This window comes from Sceloporus occidentalis, unplaced genomic scaffold (genome assembly GCF_023333645.1).
Source record: "Sceloporus occidentalis isolate IW3139 unplaced genomic scaffold, rSceOcc1.0.p SCAF_19, whole genome shotgun sequence".
Taxonomy (NCBI): domain Eukaryota; kingdom Metazoa; phylum Chordata; class Lepidosauria; order Squamata; family Phrynosomatidae; genus Sceloporus; species Sceloporus occidentalis.
The window spans coordinates 4812965-4828906 of NW_028316999.1; the positions used below are offsets into that span (position 1 = coordinate 4812965).

Below are 15942 nucleotides of genomic sequence, written 5' to 3' on the forward strand. Positions count from 1 at the left end.
TCTTTGTTCTATGACAACATTTAGAAACATAGAGATCAGGTGGAAAACTGATGAGTGTGTATAAAACTTCTATAAAATGTGTGGTTATTTTTATTTTTGCACTTGTACTGATGTACAAGTGGAATAAGAACACCAACCTGATAGAAAATTAGTAATTATCAAAATTAAATTCATATATTTACTTGGTTATTCCCTATACTTGGTTATTCCCTAATTACACAAAGGGAATGATAAATGCCACAACAAACACATACCAAAAATCAAAATACATTCTACATCAATTAAACATTAAAAAAAAATCCTTCACTGTGTACATTTCAGCTGTTTGTGCTTTTGAATAACTAATATTATATTTTTTTTTTGCCTGTTCTGGAGATATAGGGCAAGCTGTTTCATATAGGGAACCATTAACCTGCATAAAAGGGTCACTTTTTCTCCCAAATTAGCTTGCGGAATTTCCCTATTTGCTGTTCAGGAGATGTGTTCAGCTCACCACATCTCCTGACACATGATATATTTACTGCCCCAGTACAGCCCCAGCACCTCAGTGAGTGCTGGACACCCCTGTAAGCATGCATGGGAAGTGGTGTGACTTGCTGGGCCACATAGTAGGTGGAGGGCTGCATCCCTGGATCTGCAGCTTCTACCTAAGTTAAGGAAAGTATTATTTTTACATATTAAAGAATAGATCTGTGAAACGGGAGTTTCTTCAACATGTCACTGCCAAATGGCTCAACTAAAGAAACACACATCTCATATTCTATTTTATCTTTATTGTTATATAAAATGTGTTAAGGGGCCAGTTTGCCAACAGCTACTACTATCACTTAAACTGTGTCTTTTATTTATTTTTTTATACTATAAAAGCATAATTTTTTTATTGCAGCTTTTCTGTTTTCCATCAAGCTACACGTTGTATCCCTTAGGCCTAGTTGCCTTCATGTAAAGCTCCCACTCGTGTCGTCAAAGAAGCCCTGAAGAATAGTTTGGCTAGATCATTGTTTCATAAAACATGTTGCTGTCCAGAAATATTTTTATTTTCCACAATAAATTAATGCGAAATATTCAGTGTTGTGTAGTACATTCCTAACTGTGATGTTAAATACTCTTTTCTGGCTTATATTCTTGTCCTTCTTTAAACAGAGGCAACATATGCATTTTTCTTCTACTTGACGATCTCCAAGGTAGGGGAACTTTAGGACTTGAACCTGAAGGTGGAAAACATCAGTAGATACATCTCCTTTCTCACAACATTTGTACATAAATTGGCATTATGAGTGCCCAATTTCACACTTTTCATCTTTTATATTGCAATTTCTCACCCTGGGCACGATTGTTGGACTGTAGACTTATTTGACTGATATGTGTAGTCTTTTCTTTGTATAATAAGCAGAGATGCTCAATCCATTTACAGCAACGTCTTAACATTTCTAGGAAGAAAAAACTCTTTGTTCCTGAATCTTTTGTCAAGAGCATGTAAACAGTGGGACTAAATATATGTGATTGAGTAAACTATATATAAATATAGGGATTATATTGAGCAACGTTATCTAGCATCTTTCTTAAAAGATCTAAAAGATACATTTGTCACAGAGGAGCAAATGGAAATAACAATTAAGATGGTTCCAGGAAGCTTTTTCGGTGCCAAAAATCCTTCATTGAAATCTCCAATTCAGCTTGGACTTGTTGAAGAGAATTACAGATAGGAAAATCACTTGTAAGATGGATGTTTTATAAAGGCAAACCGAAGCTGATATCGGATAAAGAAAATGAAAGATAAATAGAAATAGCAAAGAGATTGACTGGTGATGGAAAAGGGGCTGTTATGTTGATTTAGTGAGATGTAGCTAGTTTTGTTAACTAGTGTTCTGTATTTTCTGCAATTGAACACTTTTTTTCATTTCCAATAATGCCATATAAAATCATTGCGAAACCACAGCTCAAGATTTTGCATTTGTTAGGGATGTTTTTTATTTTTTTTATTTTTTAAAAGCATTCATTGGGAGCGAATGAAAGGTAGAAAGAAACTATTTTGTCTATAAAGAACCAAATGTCATTCACTGACTAGTTGATTATTGTATTATTTTAGTTGTGGTAGAGCCTCATCAATTTGTCTCACTCACTTGCAGAAATCAGTGTCAGCTTTGATTCAAGGGCACATCTGAACCAGCCCTGGAAGCATCAGTAGGCTAGGTTTCCACTTGGGTTTTTGTCCTGCGTTTTTTTTCTTGATGAAAAACGCCAAGAAAACTGCCACTGCATTTTCCTGCGTTTTGGCGTTTTTTTCTGGAGTTTTTTCTGGCGTTTTAGCCTTTCTGTGGAAATTGCTTTTTTTGACCTTAGGCAGTTTTTCCAGCCTTTACAAGTTAGAGGTTTCACCCAGCTAAAAAGGGATTAGGATAAATGGCAAGTATCTGCCCCCTCCTGTCATTTACTTGGTAGAGTTCTACTTAAACGCCCCGGCGGATCCTTTTGTCTCTTTTCTGTGGTTTGTAAGGCATGCTTTATTCCGAATGTCTGCTCCTCTAGGAAGATTGGCCCCAAATGATGGTGCAAATTGTTTGCTGTTGCTTTTGGCATGCAGGGTCCAGTTTATGCGTCGCGTATGTTTGTTTGTAATGGCATGTTTGTTCCAAATGGTGTAGAATTCAATATGAACTTTGTTTTGTGTGAAACTGTTTGTTTCCGGCCTATTTCTCGTAGGACACACAGATACCGGGTCCATCCTCTGCATTGTAACTGTGGAAAAAACGCCATAAAAAACGCCAAGGCAATAAACCCACATGGCTTTTTCATGGCGTTTTTTCTCTCCCGTAGACTTCTATTGGAGAAAAACGCCAAGATTTCCTTGCAAAAAACGCCAGAGTGTCAACATGCTGCGATTTTGAAAAACTGCCACAGAGCCCAAAAAAGCAGAAAAACGCCAAAGAGGACTGAAAAAACGCCAAACAGAAAAATGCCAAGTGGATATGGCATTCTGCGATTTCCTATTGAAGAACAGCTAACATCTGGCTGCAGCGTTTTTTCACTAAAAAAACGCCAGGTGGCGCTATTGGCGTTTTTATGGGCGTTTTAAGCAAAAAAAACCCAAGTGGAAACCTAGCCGTAAAGTGGAAATTTACTAATATTCATTACAAAAAATGTCAAAATGGCAGTTTTATTTGTTATGAGAATGAGCAGAGCTCATTTTGCCTATTTCCTGTGAGAAATCCTTGTGCAGTTAGTATTTGAATGCGGAATTGGGGCATCAAATGGCAAGTTTTTTTTTTTGTGTTTTTTTTATGCCTAGAGCTGCCATTTTCATGTGGTACTGGCAACATAAAAGTTCACGTTTAAACATAAAAATAAACCATTACATGCTACCTATAGCCTAACAGTACCCAAGTACCTCCAACAATTTCTAGGCCTGTACTCTTATAATAATTTATGGACTCGCTTGCAATTTCATATCCTCCTCAGTGAGACTGCTGTATAGTGTCTTGTTACATCATAGTTTGTTGATTATGCTATTGTTTCTATATTGTTGCAATGAGAAATAAAACAAGGAGCTAAAGCAAGTTGCCTTATACATGTGTGTGTCCGACTCCAAATCCATTTTACTGGATGTTGCCATGTACTGTCAAAGCATATTCTTGTAGTTGAAACCAAAGTTAATGTTCGAAAGATGAGTTGCTTTACTTTTTTTTCTCATTGTGTAAGAATCCTCCATTGTATTTTCTAGGAAACAGAACACTGTGATACAAGTGGTCAAAAAATTTGGAGGTTTCTTCTTTACCAACAATGTGTGTCGCACCACAACCCACGTCATTGCCGGAAGTCCACGTAGGACTTTAAATATACTCTTGGGCATTGCAAGAGGTTGTTGGATAGTTTCTTATGACTGGGTACGTATTTATATAATATATATATATTGTGCTCCCTAATAGCTGTTTTGACATTTATATTTGCTGTTCTATGTATTTATTATTTTTTTGCTTATTCATTTTTTGCAGGATATAGTTTGTCTAAAGCACTCTTTCCAATAATAATAATGCTATAAAGCATATATATTAATATAAATATACTAGCATTCAAATGTTTGGGATCGGCTGTTTTCATGGGGGGTAAAAGGAAATGTCTAGCTGCAAAAGGGTTTTTATCCTTTTAAACTTAAACTTTGATTAACTAACACAACTGGCCCTTGGAACAAAGCAGTGCTGGTTGCTCCCTAAAGAGCATATGTACTCTTATGAAAGTATTCCATCAAAATCTAGCTGTTTCCAATAGTCACAACATCTTCACTGTATTTCTCAAAAACAAGGAAATTTTGAAGTGACCCACCCAAACATACATACATACATACATACATACATACATACATGTATGTTCCTGTTGTGGGACTAGCTTTTTGTTACAGATGAGTAATTTTGTTGCTTCTTGTGTGTCAGCACAGACTGCCTTGTGTCTTTTGTTACATAGATAAGATACAAAAAATATTTTTTTCAATCTCAGCACAACGGCAGTGTCCATCAGCAGCCTCCTGTGTGCATATCAATTAATATTACCATGCTTGCATGTTAATACAAATATTTTAAAGTGGATCGTTCACTACTGAAATCCTACATTTTGTAATAAACATTTATAATGATGTTTATAGGTTGAAATAAGGAATATACTGTATCTATATTAAAAACCCACCTAATGTATCTACCATGAGCAAAGGTATCATAAAGGGAAACTTTCTCAGAATCGGCATGATTATTCCTCCCTGTCCTCCCTTATATCTGCTGCTGTGTTGTCATGTTGCTTATTAATATGTCATCCCTATGTGTTGTTCTGACAACCTTTGTTAGGGTGCCTGAGAATTGGGGTGGCAACATTAGGACAGGCTATCAAGTAATGTTTGCCTTGCCAGAGGCCGACACTAATCTCAGCTTTCGTGAGATTGGGTTTGATGTCACATTTAATAAATTAAATATTTCAAATAAATGTCATAGCAGGCTCTAAGCCCCTTCTGACACTGCTGACGCCTCATAACAAATGGAAGGGGCCTAAGTCCCTCATGTATAGAACCTCAATCTCAAAACAGAGATCATTGATGATAATTACTATAGCAACCTATGGTAGTGCCTTCTGATTGGGCCATTCCATTAGTTACTTTGGCAATAAGATCAATTAAACCAAAAACCACTTCAGAATTGCTTTTAATAAATAACCCCATTATAGCATGTCTACTTTTTATCTAACATACACATTATGCTTCATGGATTTCACTGAAGCTCTGGCCCTTCACATCAGACCAATGCCTAGGAGAGGTTTGTAGGTGAATTTCCGTGGCATTGTTTCTTATTCATTGATTCTTTGCTGCCTTCTGGGAAAAACTGGAAGTGAAAATAGGCCCTGGCCAGCATCCCATTTATTGGATGCACATGAATCCACACTCATTATTGTAAGGTGCCACACATCTTGGGTTGTAACAGGCTACAAGACAAGAAATAGGGGTGGAAAAACTTATTAAAATATACATATGTTTCCCCCGTATGTTGCATGCCAATATGTCTCCTCTTGTCATGATCCATTTGTAATATGGATCTAAGATGCTAAAAACGACTTCCAGATCAATAGCACTGCTAAGCTATACCAAGTTTTGAGTGTTAGAGATGCCACAGACAACTGAATAAACAAAAAAAAAATGATTCCAATAATTCACAGATCACAGAAGTCATCCAGAAAGCCTTCGCTGCAGAGATAAGCTGTTCTTTGTTTGTTTAGATTACCAGATTCATACGATTTATATATCAGAGGGATACAACTGCTTTTTCATGTTTATTGTTGGAATATATCTAAATATTATTGCTTTTGTTGGCATTCCTGAAAGCAAAAATATTCATCCACACTGCATGTGCGCTACCACTTCATGTCCATTTCATGTAATACCCTTTTGGTTGGAATCTTTTCAGATCTCCCTGGACCACAGCTACATCTGGGAGCTACATTTATACTGTTTGCTTTTTTAATGCCATTTTCATGTACACCATTATTATTGTTATTTTTTAACTTTGCTCTGATCTGCTTCATTTAATGCCATGTTTAAAGTACAACCATCTGTTTGAGTCTGATCCATGTTTCCAAAGTGTACAAAAGTCAAACTTAAAAGCTGCTCACAAAGTAGGGAGAAGACAATGGGAACAACTGGTTGAAAAGCATTTGACAAATTATATACTGTTACCTCTTTGTCTTATTTTAGGTGAACCAGTTATTTCTCCAACCCTTTAGGCTTTATGGTAGGCCAATGTACTACTGTTCCAAATGGGGAGCTCTTGGGTTCAGTAATGCTGCTTGCTTAGATAGCATTTGATGTGTGCGCCCTAATTCCTGTGCCCAAGCAAAGCACAACTGACAGTGTTCCTTGTTTGTAAGAGAAACACCCTAAAATGAAGGCATTGGTTCCCTTTATATTTAGAAATTTAGGAACAGACAGCGATCTTTGTTTTGTGTAAGGAAACCATTGAGATTTATTCAATAAAAGGGAAGTTTGCAGGAGAGTTGTAGTTTTAATGTCGCTATTTGGTTAGGGCCAACACTGGAAAGTTTCTCCAAGTATGTCTAATGTGGCCCAGTATAATGTTTAATTTAATATGTAAGGAAACTTTGAGGAAATCTCATTGATTTAGGTATTCCTAATAGAGGACCAACCAAGTTCTTCCAGAAGCAGAAGTTCACTAGGGTTGGGCCTTCATCATATATAGCAAGGTTATAGAGCAGAATCACAGCTTGAAACTCTCCCTCCTATTTTTATTTATTATGATAATCATTTTTGTTTAGTGCTATCTTATATAGCATCCAAGCTGTTGAACTACAACTACCATGCCATTCAGTTATAAAGTGCCATCCAAAAGCTGTTTGAGATTCATTGGGGCCCTAGGTCAATGACATCTGGAACTAACTGTAATGCTCTAGTGAGAGCACAAAAAAGCATTTTGATTTTACGTGCATGTGAATAGGCATGATTGGCAAACAAGCCAATGAGCCATCTGGCCTTTGTGATCTGAACACACTAAACATAATATGAGGTAAAGTGACAAAAAGAAACATAGATATTTAACAGCAGATAAGAATCTTTTCCCCCCTTTCTCTAAAGACATACATTAATCAGCCCTTGGTCTCCTCTTAGATTCAGGTTAGCCATATGCCCATCACATGGTTACATTTTAATGCATAAAAGTTGGGCAATGTCCCCCAACATCAAATAGCTATTTTCTAATGCATTATATAAATTACAAGGTATTGACTACAGAGCCTTTATCAAGTACAGGCATCACATTGTTGGAGTGCCATGTGATTTGTTTGCAGTACCTTGCATGAAGTCCATGCCTATGTGCTCTTCTGTGATCCATACATCATATTGAGCATACTGAAACAGCTAACACATTGTAGTCATATTTGAATGGTAACATTCAACAGCAAACTGGATAAACATGTTATTACAATGCAATGTTCTTTTTTTTAATTTTTTTAAGCAAAAACAATAGACTAATTGGGCTTGATAATAACCACTTAGTATCATTAATCTTCAATGTTTGCTTTTCCAAGGACAGCAGAGCTATCGCTTAGTTTAGTTGTGGTTGTGCCATATACAGTACTACCCTTCAGAAACTGTTTCAGATTTATTTTTAGCTTAATTTTTTTTATAGCTAGACACAAATTGCTGACATTTATACTAATTAAACAAGACTAAGAATCTTGAGAAATCCGATATTACCATTGACATGAAAGGTGGACTTTATCATCAGAGCAACCAATTGTATGGGGTCATATACATAGCCTACTTCTTCTGCTACTTGCCATTCACTACCTGTTGGTAGATGTTCAACTGGTAAAATACAGCCACACCTTTTCCATGTCTTGTTTACTGAGAATTCTAAGATTTAAACAGTCCAGGTGTATGCACAAAATATGAAAAGGTGGTAATAGAAGGGACTTCAGGGCAACCAGCTTTCAGATTGTGAGTCCTTTAGAATATATTAATAGAACAGTGCAGGATTATGTATTTAGCGCAATTCTGCAAAGTACTAAATCTAAGGGCAATATAATACTATCAGGGCCAGATGGGGAGGGGAATTCCAATCAGCCCTCCAATTGGGTCCCGTCCATAAGTCTATGATGGCTCCACATTTGGTAGTGTGTTTTGTGTATGATATGTGTTCATTGTTGTTTACCCTTTCCAAACCCATATTGTATTCTCTTTAGCAAAACCTGTACAGTAGTGACACAATACTGTAAGGGGCAAAAAAAAAACCCCGTTGATTGTTACCTATGTTTCCCAAAACTGATAAACTGATTCTGATATAATCTGTATGCCAAAAAAGCAAGCCGCTGTATGGAAGAACGTCCATAACATTGTTTACCAACATAACTAAAAATAATAATCACAGAAGATGTATCTGAAAATATATAGCCTTGCATCTTTTCTCTTTTACAGTTTGGGTTTTTGAAATGTTGCTTTTCATGTTTTTCTCACATACACAGTTTGTATCTGTTAATTTACTGGTAACACTTTCTATGTTATATCTAATTTTTGTATGTAAATTTAGTGATGATGAAATCAGGGTCCTGTTGCTGAAATTCCGGGGTAGATCCAAACAAACTTTCTACATTGTGCAGTCAACTATACACAAACACAAATATATGTATATATAACAAATATATGTGGAAGTTTTACTATAAAACTATATAAATAATATCATTTTACTACTTAAATCGGGTAATCCGGTGTAAAGAAATGATATACCGTATTTGCCCGAATATAGGCCGCACAGGCAGCAGAGTTAGGATACAGATCACCCGCAGCACTGCAGGGGACCTGGATCCTACTCTCCGATACGCTGGGACAGCCTCCCCTGCCAGCACTTCCCACGGGGGGGGGGGCGCGCGGAGTGCCGGCATGGCAGATTGTCTAAGTGCATCGCACAGACTTTCACCGGCTGCGGCGATGTGCTTAACCAACCTCCGCTGCCGGCACGTCTGCTCGATGTGCTTTAACAATATCCCTTGCCGGGACTTCCCACGGGAATTGTTGTTGTTCTTAGTGTTTCACACAAACACAGGTGACCTTTCATTTATGAACATTATCTTAGGGAAAAGGGAAAAAAAAAATCTCAACAGCATGAAGGAAAGTGCACCTGTCATCACAGAACCTCAAGGTTTATACGTTGCATGGAAAACAATGAGGGTAAATGCTGGTTCTAACCCTTGTCCCAAAAACTCTTGTGACATATTTTTCGTTGGTTAAATAAAATATGGCACTTGTTACTAAAGACTTCTTGCAGACAGATAGGGCTACATCAGTTTTCATCAATCACAGCCTAACTAACAAAAAAACAACAACTTTATTTTAATGTTTCATTTGTATTGGTATGTGGAAGTTACGTTGATTTGTACATGTAGGTATGGCTGTATCTAGACTCTTGGCTACCCACACAGCAAACAATAGGGAGTAATTCAGTCTCACAGATTCACATCTCCACTGGGACTAGGATTGCACAGACTTGTTTATCATTATATTTGTAGGCTTTATAGCAGTCATTTGGTGTTTTAATTATTTTGTCAAGATGTTGAGTTGTTTAGTGATCTTGATTTAAATGTAATACTACTACATAATAAGAGTGCCCTACGAAACTATCTGCGTTTGGCCAACAAGCGGACAGAGTTCTACTGTGTATTTAATTGTTTTTATTGAATTTCATGATTATTAAAGTGAGGAAAGAATAGATCCAACATGTCATATTTTCTGTTTCTTTTTCATTTACACATCATACTTCAATAGCGTTTTGGTTTGGACCCTTAGCAAGTTGATGTAATTTTTCCTTTAACTGTATAGCAGCTAGCAGCTGTTTTTGTTTTATGGAAAAGCCCTTGTCGTGGTTTCTTTTAAAGTTTTTGGAATGTTCTCCTAGACATCTGTAAACATACTAAGCGCTAACTTAGTGAAAGTCTTTTTAGTCAACGGAAAAAGAGGCATACCATTTAAGGGACAGTTTAATAAATAATACATAATAAAATGCTTACCCTATAAAGGAGATACGGCTTCAGAGCTGTGGTCTGACAATGGAAGCAGCCAATAAGTGGTGCACAGCTTGATTCTGCAGAATCCTTCCATTCATTTGCAAGGACACAAAAAAGGGACCACTCAGCTATCAAAGCATTAAAATGCGTATCATAGCTGGAGAGTCCTTTTTAAGAGAACCTAAAAAAGGTTGTTTGCATGACACACTTTTTTTTTTTTTTTTTTTAATGCTCAATGTGACGAGGTAATCATTCGATGCCACAAAATGACTCTTAACTATATAGGCTTGCAAATATTTCTAAGTTAGAAGCATTCAAACTGTTTTTGTCTGTGTTTGTGTTTCTACATCTGCCATCACCAGCCATAGCCTAAACATTTACTATTATCCCTAGGTAAGTATTGCATTTCAATCTCCTTATTACAGCCAGGAGGAAGTTATAACATGCTACCTGTTTAGCAGACTGCATATGAAATAATGCTAGCTATTGTTTACAGGTATGCAACAGTATTATCATAGATGTCTTTAGATGTGCCAGTAATCCTAATTATAATAGAGACGATAACAGGTTATTTTATATCATTAGACAGGTTTGAGTCACAGAGCAAATTTTAGTTGTCATCACACTTTGACCTTTCATGCAACCATCCCAAGACGCTGGATCAATCACTTTGTTTCCAATGTAGCCAACTGTGGTCCTTGAGCATTTGGCCCTCTTGCCAGGCCTTGTGGTTGGAAAAGGATATTTTTTTGCCACCTTTAGCGTTCAATGCAAAGGGCTGCTGAAGATGCTGCCTAGCTTACCTAGGGATTTAAGGGGGGGTGTAGGCATGGCCAAACATCTATCACCTGCCAGGAGCAAGAGGAAACGGAGATGGGGCAACAGGGCTTCATCTAGAGACTTTGGATGAAACCCAGATAGCTCCTAGGTATGATCGTCACTCACTTTTGATATTGGAGCACGCTCTTTGGTCTTCAAGTAAACCAACAAAAATGACTAAAGATAAATTAGAATGTACCAATTCTCCATTAAGCATTAATATATTTAAAAATATATATATATACATTGAAATATATCAAAATTGTTGTAACCTGTGTTTCAAAATTGGCCCTGTTCATATATTTAAAATTAGGGTTTTCATTAGAGGCATGTTCTATAAAAAGAAATAATAATAAAAAAAAATTGGCAAGTGATATGAAGCATGAACTGTTAAATATTTTAGTGCTGATAAAACTGTTAATCTTGGGTGTCAAGTTGTACTTTATGTGGTATAAATAAGGGCCAAAAATCTGCCACTACAGAATGTTTCATTATATGAAGTATTCATGTTATACTACGTGTATTATACATTATTTCCCCAGCCAGTGAAAACATAGAAATAATCCAATGGATTATCAAATAATGCTTTGCTTTGTTTTCAGGGGGCTTGGTTTTTAATATATATATATATATATATATATATATATATATATATATATATATATATATATATATATATATATTAATTTCAATTATAAAAACCATGTTTAGAAAATATATGATTGTTTTGATTCTTTGATTAGAAAAAGAGACAAGCTGTGAATAATGTTGACAGTGTCCAACGCTTATGGAATGACAGTCCCTAAAAGCAATGGAGTCATCAACCTGTCACAACCTTGTTGAAAATCACCACTGCAGTTAACCAACTGCGTTTGGGCAGATGCCATGAACATAGTGATTTGACATGATATATTTCTCACACAGTTCTTCAAGTTGCAGACCTTGTTCCAAGTAAACTTTATCTAGATTGTATCTCTAAGTCCCGCTGCTACTCTTTTACTTCGAGTAAATACTTTTTCTGTTGGTTGTTACTCATGTTTAGTCCAGGAGTAAATCTGGAAATATGCAACCGCCAGTTTAACCAGTAGGTATAATAAAGCCTCCAATGTATATATCTAGCAATTATTTTATCTATGGGCAAGCCGAAACCTCTAGCCTTCCTTTTGCCGGCATAAAAAAGCAATGTGCTTAAATCAAGGGGTCCTTTTATGGCTCATAAGAAACTATTGACAATAAAATCTACTTTAGTGCCAGTTGTTCATCTGCAACTGATTACGACCAAATCATTGAAAAGGGGGGAGTTAAGTGATTGGACAGCCCTGCTCTGAGGATCTACCATTGAGGTTTATTTACTAAAGTTGGAGATGTCCAGAGAGTTGTGGATTCATGATGCATTATGAAGACCTTTCCCTTGCAAGTTTCTCTGGCAGGTCTGAGCTGCCTTGTATAATGCATAATTCAATCAGGAAATCTTAGTGATTTAGCGATCTATTATAATGGGTCTGTCAAGATCGCTACATTTTACCATCCATAATGTAAAGCGCAGTTGGTGAGATAAAACCACAATCAATTCATTTTTAGTGGGTAAACCCCTCTGCGATTGTATAACATTCACGTTTTAAAAAAAAAAAAAAAAAAAAAAAAGTCTTATGTAGCATTTCTTAATCCACTAAAACTGTATAATTTGTTTCTTAAATTAAAATAGAAATTATTATTTAATTAAAGTTTGAAGAATCACTCGTATATCTAAAAAAAACTTTACAATGTTGTCCATCATTAAGGATTTTGGCCAATGTTGTATTGCATAAATATTAACAAATGGTAATAAGCATCTGATGGTATTTACTTTGAAGTTATGAAGATACTTTGCCAGCTTAAGAACTAATGTCAACACTGCATCAGCATGGTATGCCGAGATCCACCTAATGATCCATTAGTTTAAACATTCTCAAGCCTCTTGGAACAAATGGTTTATTTATCTCTACTAACATTCTACAAGGAATATCTTGTGTGGGGGGTGTTAAGTCCAAGATTTCTTTTAGGATGCATAGCTTCTGTTGATTTTTTATTTTTTTTTATGCTCTTTTGCAGTGCTTCTAATTAGAATAAGTACGAAGATGACATTAGCACTGCCTTTCGTTGATTGGTTATTTTTCATTTATTCCATTTATGCTTATTTATATGCAGTTAATACTATATGATTTTTTTTTTTACTCTAGATGTACTCATACTTTTCTGTCTAGAGCTTTAAAGCAGTGTTTTTGGTTGGACTTTCCAAAACCGTTAATAGTTTTGCTTAAAGTAGTTGAATCCTTATATACAAGTCTTGTAACTTTGTATATGTGTTATATACAGCTACCAAATAAGTAGACATGTATTCTGATTATTTGTTTTATATAGTGCCATCATATTCCACAGCACTGTACATCAATACAAGAACTTTTACAGTACATTGACTTTCAAACAATATTTCTAAATAAGGGGTTGTGTCTGAAGCAATACTGATCAGCATGACAGAGGTTACAACTTAAAACAAGTGATGGTATTAGAGAAGGGGAGGGGGTGAGTGGGGTGTCATAAATAATGGGCCTGGAGGTGAAAAATGCAGAGGTGTAGAGGATATGCAACCAGGGAGTGACCGCCATTGTTTAATGTGAGACCCCCCCACCCCATGGTGCACTACTGTGTTGTCCCCCCTTCCCCCCAGTCCCACCATTACAGACATTTACACTGCCCAAACCTTGGAACTGATTTCAGACAGTAATAGTTAGTGGAGGTGAGGACCCCATTATATTATTTATTCCTTTTAATGGCCCTCTGGGAGGCAGATTGGGGGGGCGGTTTGTATCCCAATATCTTGTTTTATGTTAATGTGTGTTTTGCTGGATATATCCAGGCCTGTGTGTCTAAAATAAATCAGTCTTTGTTTTGGTTATACCCTACACTGAGTCTCGGCTAGTGACTGGGAAACCAGGGAAAGAGTGTGTTGTCCCAGGCTAAGGGAGCACAAGTCAGTGGAGGTAGTCGGTCGGACTATCAAGCTCCGTGACAAGAGTTTTTGTGTAATTTTAAAAAAAAAAACATTAGGTTAAACAATAGACAATTTTTACCAAGAGTGCCAATATTAGTGGAGGGCATTGTACAGACACATAAATACATCCAACATATGAGGTATCATTTTATAATAATTCAACTGTAAAGTGTAATGAGCTCCTAGTCAAATTACCAAATATCCATGTTACCTGAAAAATGCATTACTATACAAAATAGTTTTTCTCTGTATGTGACATAATAGCCTTAGATATTTTGTGAGGAGGGGCATATTTCTCATAGCGCTAACAGACTTTTGAAACTCAACCAGCTTCAAAAGCCATTACAAGGTATAATTTTATTTTGCAAATACGCGTTATAATATGATGAATAGACATATATTTTGATGCATAAATGCCACAAATGAATAGAAAGACATATATTGTAATTTTGTATATATATATGAGTCTACCAGTCATGTAGGTTTCAAAGAATTATAGATATTAAACAGCTCTATGTTTTATTTCAGGTTCTGTGGTCTTTGGAGCATGGACACTGGATTCCTGAGGAACCCTATGAACTTTCTGATCATTTTCCAGGAGCTCCTGTAAGTTTGTTTTTTTGTTACAGATACTATTTTATAGGTCATTTATTTCTTTATCATATTCCTTAACACTGTACAGTGGGTACTTTACACAGCAAGTCATGTTACTAATTAAATTTGGTTCACACATGTGAAAAAAGTCTTAATCTGGTTTATACTCAATGTATCTTCTTACTCCACTTCATGGTAAATACCAGCCTGTACACTTCTAATAGCGCTATAGTTAAAGGGAAGTGGCCAATAAAAATTAAGGAAGCAGTAGGTCTGCAGAAGTCAAATTAGAGGAAGCTTACTCGCTAGTGTCTGTGAGCTTGGGAAGTGAGAAAGAAGCAAGTGCTTTTACTTGAGATTAGGGGTTTGGCTGGCCTCGTGGATAGGGAGCCAACTGCTTCCCTTGGTTAGTCTGAATTCTTCAAGAAGGGCAGGCCCAAGGTGACCTTGGCATTGGCATCTTGTAAAGCAGTGATACATATCCCCACAGTGGTAGCGCAAGAGGTCAACAGCAAGAAGGTATCCACTGATTAAGTGTGTGTATGTGTGACAGTGTGGGTCTATAAATACTGAATTGATGGGGCTGCTGAAAAGTGGTGGCTGTAGCAAAAGTGCTGGCTGTACCAAAAAGTGCCAGTCCCCCTTGCTTGAGATCCTAATTCTACAAATTAATGTTCAGAGAAACCTTCTGTACTGTAGCATTTGTCTTTAAGCACCTTGCAAAGATTACTAGGTGATGTAAAAACTTTCATCTGTGGGTTCAGCTTTTCTTCATTTGTCTGATTTATTAGGCAGTGTTTTATAAGTATCTTTATAATGTTACAGTCAGTACTTGCTAGTTCATACTGCGTAAGATGACTAGCTTCATGTACTTTGATGGGCTACACTTATCCATAGAGTCAAATATATCGTACCATTGTCACACCAGCTCCATTGATAAAGTGAGTTTAAATAATATCACTGTACTTTTGCTTACTTTTTCTTATGGCGTTACAGATAAATAGATTGGAGATGAAATGCCCTCTTATACTGGGCAAATGAAGGGATTAACTGTTTCCAGGACTGGAACTTTTTAATGAGGAATTTACACTTTGGTAGTACATGGCCAATGCACCATAATGGCCAGGTATGCTTAATAGGACACGCTTCTTGTTAGGAATGCCTTTTGGGCTGTCTCATAAGTAATAAACAGGGCTTTCTTGCCACCATTCTTAAGAGGTTTGTTCTAAATTTTCGAGGGCCAATAAACATAGTGTAAGGTGTAGATTGAATTAAGATGTAAAGACCTCTTATTCAGAGCTAAGTAATGCACTATTTATCACGCTTAATATTAATCCTTTAGGCAATCTGAGACACCTACACCTACATATTTTATGCCATGATACTGTCTAAGGTATACTATGTTATTCAGCTTGAAGCGGAAAAGGTCCATTAATGTGGTGAGAAGTACAGTA

The 15942-nt window shown here is 36.5% G+C and overlaps 1 protein-coding gene across 1 annotated transcript in view; it reads left to right on the forward strand.

Moving 5' to 3' along the window:
* The window catches only part of LOC149302332 (microcephalin-like), a 153635-nt gene that overhangs the window by 47271 nt on the left and 90422 nt on the right, over positions 1–15942 (forward strand). Inside the window, exons 10-11 of the mRNA XM_089482425.1 lie at positions 3722–3884; positions 14423–14500. Of these exons, the coding sequence (XP_089338551.1) occupies positions 3722–3884; positions 14423–14500 (241 nt within the window). The remainder of the gene's footprint in view (positions 1–3721; positions 3885–14422; positions 14501–15942) is intronic.